The sequence below is a fragment of the Gadus chalcogrammus genome, chromosome 1, assembly GCF_026213295.1.
Source record: "Gadus chalcogrammus isolate NIFS_2021 chromosome 1, NIFS_Gcha_1.0, whole genome shotgun sequence".
Lineage (NCBI taxonomy): Eukaryota > Metazoa > Chordata > Actinopteri > Gadiformes > Gadidae > Gadus > Gadus chalcogrammus.
Genome location: NC_079412.1, coordinates 145684 through 155178, shown reverse-complemented (window position 1 = coordinate 155178; position 9495 = coordinate 145684). Strand labels below are relative to the sequence as shown.

The 9495-nt window shown below is 43.6% G+C and overlaps 1 protein-coding gene across 4 annotated transcripts; it reads left to right on the top strand.

Moving 5' to 3' along the window:
• Positions 1–234: 234 nt before the first annotated feature.
• On the top strand, positions 235–8900 carry LOC130389804 (uncharacterized). Of its 4 annotated transcripts, XR_008896745.1 has the most exons (5): positions 3848–4574; positions 4795–4969; positions 6686–6799; positions 6894–7519; positions 7622–8900. XR_008896745.1 is itself a non-coding variant. In XM_056599796.1 (3 exons), the coding sequence occupies exons 1-3, from the start codon at positions 857–859 to the stop codon at positions 5299–5301; spliced, it is 666 nt and encodes a 221-aa protein (XP_056455771.1). In that variant the 5' UTR covers positions 235–856; the 3' UTR covers positions 5302–5997. The 4 variants fall into 4 exon arrangements, 3 of the variants coding, with proteins under 3 accessions (XP_056455771.1, XP_056455762.1, XP_056455754.1); XM_056599796.1 differs by lacking the exons at positions 6686–6799; positions 6894–7519; positions 7622–8900 and adding an exon at positions 235–895 and having other exon boundaries at positions 4455–4574; positions 4795–5997; XM_056599787.1 differs by lacking the exons at positions 6686–6799; positions 6894–7519; positions 7622–8900 and adding an exon at positions 235–895 and having other exon boundaries at positions 4283–4574; positions 4795–5997.
• Positions 8901–9495: the final 595 nt, after the last annotated feature.

Sequence of the window (9495 nt, the reverse complement as noted above, 5' to 3'; positions counted from 1 at the left end):
CGCCCATAGACATCAAATAGGATCCTATATGATGTCTATGGTTTCGCCCCTTCGCGTTTGGTGTGAACGCACAGTATAGTGCGCTGTGGAGAAGTCACTCGCACGTGTGCTCCTGTTTTGTTTTTCTCATTCGCACGCGGAAATATTCATTCGCAAATGCGAGTGAAATGGGCGCACTGTAGAGCCCTGATTTAAAGTATTATTGTATGGTCATCTGAGATGACCAAGGAGGGATTGTTAAGTATTTTAAGAAGCTGCATTACCCTCACATAGCCACAAGGGGAGCAAGACCTTATTGAAGGCTGCTCCCTCCACAGAAGGCAGCACCTTTAGATAGGTGAAGAAGCCGAAGCCATTACGTCACCCCGGCCACGCCCACTGCATAGGCCACGCCCACTTGACGTCCTCTATCGGAGGACGTCAAGTGAAGAGCCCAGAGATCAATAGGTAGACGGCAGAGAGCCACCGGGCCTAAGCCCGGGGGCTTGAAGTAGATCACGGTATTTTCCTATCCACGCGTTAGATACAATTCCCTCCCTTAAGCTTCATAGTTACCATACCGAAATATGCCTACTTTATAACAAATAAAGTGAGTTAAAAGCAACCCGGGAGTGGACAACTTTCTTCAAGAATACTGCAATAGTTTTCATCGCCTACCAACAAGAGATTTGGAGCATTGCAAACAGTGGCTACTGGCTATCAATCATCCGAATTTTGGAGAAGACACAGCAGCCATGGAAGGCATAAAACTGAAGAAGGTTTCGAATTAAATGTCCTGGGAACGAAGAGAGCAGCTCTTTTGAACACCACAATTCCGTCAATATTTACCGTTCCATATGACGATGAACAGCCCGGGATGTCTACAACTAGCAGCGCTGAACGCATGTGCCTGGAGGTAAGACTCACTCAACCAGTGGCGATTTCTCTAAGACTGCAAGGGAAGCTCAGCTTCCCCTAAAATTTCGAACATTAAATTGTCAAATATGTATTGTTGTGTTAACATTTCATTGACTACAAATTCGTTAAAATACGTTCATGTCGAAGACAAGTTCGATAAGAATGTTATCCAAGACTGACTCGATTTTGTTAACTTCTCATACATTCCCGTAATGTCAATACATTAGACCGTAGAAGCCGAGCGTCCATTCACTTCAATGAGACTGCATGGAACAGTTTTTTTCATTGCCTCGAAACTCGACGGTCATTGGATAAATGCCCAGATTTGTCCCGCCCCCGGACGCTCAGCGTCTCTGGGGGTGGATGGAGCAGTGGGCTGGCCTGGGCTAGCATGGACGCTGGGCTTCCGCATTATGATTGGAGGATCAGTCGAAAGTCTGAATCACTTTTTGATTGACAGCTATTTTGAGATATACACAGTCACTTCACTATCTGAGTTCAGTGACAGTCCCATCGCGGATTTTGCAAGTGAAGTCTCATGACAAACTGCAACACATTTCTTGGTATTTGCTTGGCGAAATTGCTTCCATTATTAATTTAACAGGTCACAGACCATTTTCTTGAAAAGGAACGGAGGGCCGAATAGAGGTATAAATAAATTGACAACTATTTTGATGTAGGCCAAAAATGAGCTTCCCCTCTTTAAAAGACCAGCAGCCGCCACTGCACTCAACTATATAACTGATGACACACACTGATCATCAGTGTTGGGAATAACGCCGTTCAAAATAACGGCGTTAGGTAACGCCGTTATTTTTCCACTAACGGGGTAATCTAACTAATTACTGTTTCCGTCGTTACAACGCCGTTATCGTTACTAAACGTTAAATGCGGTGCGTTACTGTGAATTGATTGAATACATTGCGTAATCTGAACGCACTCCTGGCTTTACACAAACTGCTAGTGAGGAGACCGCATGGATAAGCGAATATGATTGGCTACAAGCAGCCAATCGGAGCCATTGTTTTCACACACAAGCCAGGCCATGCGCTGCTCGCACCACACAGCCGAGATGGCGAGCCAGAAGCAATCCGATGAAAAGTTGGCATTTACAAGGTGGAAATATAAGCACTATTTCCAATTCATCGAGGAAAAAGGCAAGAACGTGCATGTAAAGTGTACACTATGTCCGGGAGGGAAGACTTTGTCGACATCCGTTGTTAGCAACTCAAATTTAACGAAGCATCTAGCAACAAAACACGCATCGACAAAGCTAGTGTCCAAAAACACAGATACCGCCGCAGATAGCTCGCCATCCACAAGCCAGGAAGGATACGGAGCAAAGTCAAAGCAGCCAAAGCTAGATTTTTCTGCCCCACAGCAAACAGCTATGACACAGGCTGAAGTCAACCGTATGATAGGCAGGTACGTGGTCAAAAATATGTTGCCGTTATTGATGGTGGAGGATGATTCATTCCGAGCCATTATAGCTAAAATACCAAAGAAAGGAGGGGCCTGTACACCATGCACAAAGACGTTTGCTAAATACTTAGATGCTGATTACGTCAAAATGAACACAGAACTTAAAAAGAGTTTTGAAGAGTTGGACTTTTTGTCTACAACTGCAGATATTTGGACTGCGCACAACCGCAGTTACCTCGGCGTGACCGCACACTGGATAGATCCACGCAGCCTAGAGCGAAAGAAAGCAGCCTTGGCCTGCAGACGGTTCAAGGGCCGTCATACGTATGACCGCATTGCTACTGAACTAGACAATATACACTCATCCTTTGGTATTCCTAAGAAAATCACAGCTACTGTCACAGACAATGGTTCGAACTTTGTGAAGGCCTTTAAAGTGTACCAGCCCGTTCAGGGTGATGACTCTGGGGGGGAGGATGAAGATGATGTGACTTTTGTCGACCTTCATGATGCCTTACAGTTACAAGCAGGGCTCTACAGTGCGCCCATTTCACTCGCATTTGCGAGTGAATATTTCCGCGTGCGAATGAGAAAAACAAAACAGGAGCACACGTGCGAGTGACTTCTCCACAGCGCACTATACTGTGCGTTCACACCAAACGCGAAGGGGCGAAACCATAGACATCATATAGGATCCTATTTGATGTCTATGGGCGAAACGATTCCATACAAAGCAGCGATTCCATTTGCAGCGCGACACTTTTGCCCGGCACGGGCGAGCGCGTTCACGTGGATTTCAGGTGGATTGAAATATTTAAACTTTGCCGCGACATTCGCATGATGACAGCCAATCAGCGTTCAACAGCGTGGCCACTGAGTGACGTGCGTTACGTAACAGCTGCGTTACGTAATCAGTTTTCAACCGGCCAACCGTTCCCTGCAGTGCAGTCCGGGGTGAACCGCAGCATGGAGGAGAAAGTGATTGCTGCCGTTTGCGACTCCCCGAGCTCTATATAGAATAGTATATAATGTAATATTATTGTATTGTATATACAATATCACGGCCAAAAGCTCTGTGCTCCTCCGGATAGCCGTAGCGCAGGGAGCGCTACGGGAGGGTTTAGCAGGGTTTGTTTACCTACGTTGCTATGGTTACCAGTCTTGTGTGTTCCAACGGTTTATTAGGTATCTAAATCGCTGTCTAATCAATACTTCATTCACTGCCTCTTCCGTGGTCATTACAATATTATGAATAGACTGCGTGGAGAAAGTTAATGCTGTTATGGTAGACGATAAAGTCTACAAATTCAACCCCCTACTGGTTGAAGGATTTCGGGTGGCTAGTTTATGATGCTAAGAACATGAAAATGTTCTGTACATTTTGTAAGGAAGCCCCATCGGCAATGGCAGGCATTCTCGCTGCCCGAGTTTTATATAAATCACACCCAGCCCAATAACCCTGGTATGGTGGAAGCCGAAATTGGTGCTGTTTTGTGTAGCCTGCATGTAATCTTGTCTATTTATTTGTCTTAATTTTGCTTTAGTAAGTGGGTTCTGTTGGTGTGTGCAATTTCTGCATGCTAATAAATGTTCTAAACAAAAACCTATTGTGCCCCCATTTTTTTTCATGTGCTCCTACATTTTTTAACTTAGGGGCACGAGTGCTCCTGAAAAAAAAAGTTAGCGTAGAGCCCTGGTTACAAGACATGAATGTGGATGAGGATGTGGAAGAGGATGTTGTGACTCTGCCACCACACCACAGATGTGCATCACACACAGCAAACCTTATATCATGCTCTGATGTGGACAAGTGGCTACTCTCAAGGCCAGACATAAAATCTGTGTACAGAAGTGCTACCTCAAAATGTGCAGCTTTGTGGAATAAGGCTAGCCGTTCCACAATTGCTGCAGAGACCGTGGATGAAGTCCTTGAAAGGAAGCTCCTTGTCCCATGTACAACCAGATGGAACTCCTTTCATGATGCCGTTGCTCGTGTCTGTGAATTCCCGCTCGCCGAGCTGAACACCATCTCCTACAATTTTGGGTTGAAGGCCATCACAGATCGGGAGTACCAGTTCCTCAGAGAATACTGCACAGTGTTGAAGCCACTAACAGTAGCCCTCGACATTCTTCAGGGTGAAGACAACTGTTTCTATGGCACACTCCTTCCCACACTGGAGACATTGATCTCCAAGACCCTGGACTTGAAGAGTGGCCTGCAAATCCTTGGTGACCTTCCAGAGGCTGTTGTCATGGTAAGAGCTAGTATTTCTTCAAATGCATTAACATACTCCCATACAATTATGAATAATGAAATCAAAGTAAATCAAATGTATATCTCATAATAATGTGTAATTGTGTGTGTGTGTGTGTGTGTGTGTGTGTGTGTGTGTGTGTGTGTGTGTGTGTGTGTGTGTGTGTGTGTGTGTGTGTGTGTGTGTGTGTGTGTGTGTGTGTGTGTGTGTCTCATTTCAGGCGATCAAAACCAGATTTGCAGAGGTGCTGGAAAGTGAGACTGCCGTCTTGGCTGCCGTGACACTGCCCAGGTTTAAACTACGTTGGCTGCGAACACAGGAAAGGAAGGACAAAGCCAAGGCAGGTTTGCTGGCAGAGTGCAGGAAAAGTGCCCAAGATGAAGACCAGCTGACAGGTACAAACGCACCAACACGCAACCTCAGCACCGACTCAGCCATAGAGGATGATTTATTTTCCTTTGAGGATGAGGAGGACTCCTCTGCTTCTGTGGAAAGCCAAGTCGCTGACTATTTAAAATCAGGAGCACAGGGGATGGACAGTCTTAACGGATTCCCACTAATAAAGAACATTTCACTGAAATACAATGCAGCCACTCCATCCAGTGCCCCTGTAGAGAGACTATTTAGCCTGGGGAAGCTGGTCTTCATCCCAAAGAGGAACAGGCTGTCAGACAAGAGGTTTGAAATGCTGCTGCTTCTTAGATACAATCTTTGGTTTGAAGGGTAGGATGATTAGGCTACATGGGTATGAAGAAAATACTTGAAATACAGTCGCCAGACATTTGTCTTAGGTTGTGAGGGTTTGATTGATTTAATATGCACATAGTTAAAGACACTTTATGTTGTTCAAATGCTTACTTTTGTATTGAAAAAAAATACTTTTAAGTAGTTGTCTCAGGTGGTGAGGGTTTGATTTATTTAATATGTTAAACACACCTTATGTTGTTCAAATGCTTACTTTTATATTGAAAAAATACTGGTTGTTTACTTGACCAGGTGGTGAGGGTTTGATTTATTTAATATGCACATAGTTAAAGACACTTTATGTTGTTCATATGCTTACTTTTATATTGAAAAAAATACTTTTAAGTACATGGTGTTTACTTGACCGGTTGTCTCAGGTGGTGAGGGTTTGATTTATTTAATATGCACATAGTTAAAGACACTTTATGTTGTTCAAATGCTTACTTTTGTATTGAAAAAAATACTGGTTGTTTACTTGACAAATTGTCTCAGGTTGTGAGAATTTGATTTATTTAATTTACTAGAGTTACTGTAAACACACTTTATATTGTTTAACTGTTTACTTTTGTGTGTGCAATAAATATCCAAGGTTATGTTCAAGTACCTGTCTGTTCTACTCATTTCAGCTGACTTGTGAAAACTGCTCAGAAAAATCAAAATTATTTGACATATAGCAACTTTTTTTAACACGCAAATAGTTACTTCCCAGGTAATTAGTTACTTTTATAATAAAGTAATTCAGTTACTAACTCAGTTTCTTTTTGGAACAAGTAGTGAGTAACTATAACTAATTACTTTTTTAAAGTAACGTTCCCAACACTGCTGATCATCATTGATTGCTGAAATCAGTGCTGCTAGTAAGCACTTCAGGTTACTGCTAGAGCTTTTGCTACTCGGCTCCTCGGTCGGCTGCTACCCCTCAAAACCCGAGTTGAATTATTATGGATAAGGTTATGTAATAATATTCACTCTTACATGCCGGCACATTAGAACAACATGCGACAAAAACATGCGAAAGACGGCAACTTTACTTTGTAAACAGCAAACTTATAACTCCTATTCGTTTGGTTCACGCGACGGCACTGTAGCTTTGCGCGGCCATCTTGACGACCGATCTCACCCACTGACCCATTGATTTCAGTGGTAACTCAGCAACCACAATCAAACGACAGACATGCCGGCAATTTGTTGTGCAGTAGCCCACTGCACAACGCATTGCCGGCACGGCTGTCATTTCATTGTGGTCGTAGGTGTTGTTGTTGGTTGCTGAGTATTCTATATACGTTTGCTGTTATCGATGTTCAACGATGTTTCACGTATGTTAGGTTTATGTTATTAAAATGTTTATTGATCATATCTCATTTCAGACTCTAACAACGTCTGCTGCAGCTTCGTTCTCGTCGTCAGAAGATGAGGAAGACCAGTCAGCGCCAATGATGTCAACACCATTGAAGAATCCTCCCTCTGGCAGAGCACAGTTTGTAAGTTTGTACAGCATATTGTCTGTAATGGAATTATAAAACTACTGCAATTTGTGAAATTTAACATTGAAAATAAACCTCTTTTGTTTTATAGTCACCAGGCCTCGATACCAATGGTGAAACCGACGAAAGCTATCGGCCTGAATCAACCCTCACCCCCACATCGGCGTCGTCATCAGAGGATGAAGGTGTTAAGGAATGGCGTGAAAAGAAGATTATTGTCAATGAATCCAGCGTAACTATTCAAATTTTGCCAGATGTGTGGGAAACCGATTTCATCTAAGACCATCTTTGATTCTGGCGCACAGAGGCACAGAGGTGAAATGGATGTGTCTTGGGGGCCATTCTGGGACCTGGACATCTTCACCTGACGTAAGAGGAATGCCAGAGGTTAATCTCCTTTCAGCTGCAGCTGTTCTGTTCAGGGGCGGCACATACACGGAACTCTCAGACTGGTGCCAAACCATGGGTCTCCAAATGATTGGAACAACTACGTTTTATAACATTCAGAAGGCGTACTTGCACCCTGCTATTGAGAACGTGTATTGGGAGAAAAGAACAGAACTCTTGGCAAGAGTTCATTTGGAACAGGAAGATGGGAAGAGGCCACATTTGGCAGGTGATGGCCGATGTGACTCGCCAGGCTTCAATGCAAAATACTGCCACTACACCTTTATGTTGGACGACACAAAGGAGATACTCCACACAGAACTGGTGCAGGTAAGATACATATAAATGGATGCAGAATAACAATAATAGAAAATTAGTCTTTCTATGTTGAACATTTTGATGACGTGCAACTTATCAAACTTGAATCTTTAGTGTAGAGAGACCACCAGCTCTGGAACCATGGAGCCACTGGGTTTTACGAGAGGAATGACTGAGCTTCTGGACTTGGGCCTTGACGTGGAGGTGATGGCCACGGACCGCTCCACATCAATACAAAAAATAATTCGGGAACAATATCCTAGTGTCCAGCACGAATTTGACATCTGGCACACAGGAAAAGGTATGTATTTTTTGCCATTCTTGTAAACATACACACGCAATTCTTCTCCGGGCCTACCCCCCATTGATAGCTCATGGTATCACTCTTCACCCCTGCCCAGATCTGTGCAGCCTCGCTGAACTTAGTCATTGTAGAGGTGTGATTTCCTTTCATTCAAGAAAACACACAATCCACACGTCTACACTGGCTGAGGGAAGCAATGCTTCGAAGCTCTGGGAGGGGGTTGAGAGTGAGAAACTAGAAGGTGTGTGTGGAGGCTATCTTATAAACCCTCTGCATGGATCTCAAAATGTTCTCAACACATAGCAAAATAGAATCATAGGTCCAGAGGGTGTTCCATGAACGGAGGTATAACAAACACTGACTGTACGTCCACACCAGGAGCGACACTCTCAAAGTTTCGCTACAAATTTTTCTGTTCGCTTTGGTCGTTCATGACGTACAATTCAATTATGCAGACGCATTTAAAGGAGCCGTTTGCGTTTAGTAGGCCCTACAGACAGCCATATCAAATAGTGAACTCTCCCATACACCTTTGCCATATTGCCGAGACGGTTTTGCTTGTTCGATAAAGTGCTTCGACAACAAGTAGGACAGTGATTCCCCCCAATATAAAAAAAAATCCTAAAATGTAGGCTAATTACAACCGAGAACAAAAAACCCTGCGTGCTGTAGTAGTTAAAATATGTTTCACTGATCTGCATCTGCAAATCATGATCTGCACTCATTCGTCGCACTCAAAACAAATAGACATTGGCGCACATGGCTAATTTGCATACGTGCACAGGACTGGTTGGCTCCGCAAGGCAAATAATGGAACATATCTATCTATCTAGGCCTATCTGTCTATCTATCTATCAACGCGTGTCTAGTTTTAATGTGATGTATTGTGTGTATGTCCAGTCAGACTTGTTCTGTGTGGTCTTGTAGGCTACTGTCCTGTGTGGGCCGAACCACCTAAATGGATTCCCGGCGATTTGTGTCGTTTGGTATTAATAAAGACTTGACTAGGCGATCTATCTATCTAGACTATTTAATTAACAATTATTCACCTCAGTCTCCGTGAATGGTGGGGAATAGAGGGATAAAAGACAAGAGATATATCCCTTGTCATTTATCCCTCGTCTTGTCGATTAGTTTGTTTATGTGAAGATTTCAAAAACTTTTTTGGTTTAAAGCATGCTACACGCGATTGGTTGGTTAGATTGGTGGCATGGAGAGCAAATTAAAATGATTCCCGCTTAAATACGAACGTTCTAGAGCCTATAAATACTCCCGCTTATCATCACTTGATATCCAAACCACTATGGCGTTTCGATCTCTGAACTGAAAAAGGGTTGGTTCGTACAACACCGGGTGCCCAGTTACAGCCGCGATTAATACTTCAGCCGACATTTTGTTCAGTGAGTGAATAAAGGTAGGTAGGAACCAAAGTGCCTGCCGATGTTCCCTGGGATCCACGCAAGCGAAGAGCGTCTACATTCCGATTGGCTGTCAGTGTTTGGCCGCTGAAGCGAATAATAGTCATTTGCATAAAGTAAAAAGTTTTCAACTTCTTTTTGACGCTCTGGTCGCTCAACTTTGGCCGCTGGTAGCGTTGGTCGCTTTGGTCGCTCTTGCCCATAAAAAGTGAATGACTTCCGGCGATTTGGTCGCTCAATTCGCTTCTGGTCGCTCAATTCGCTAC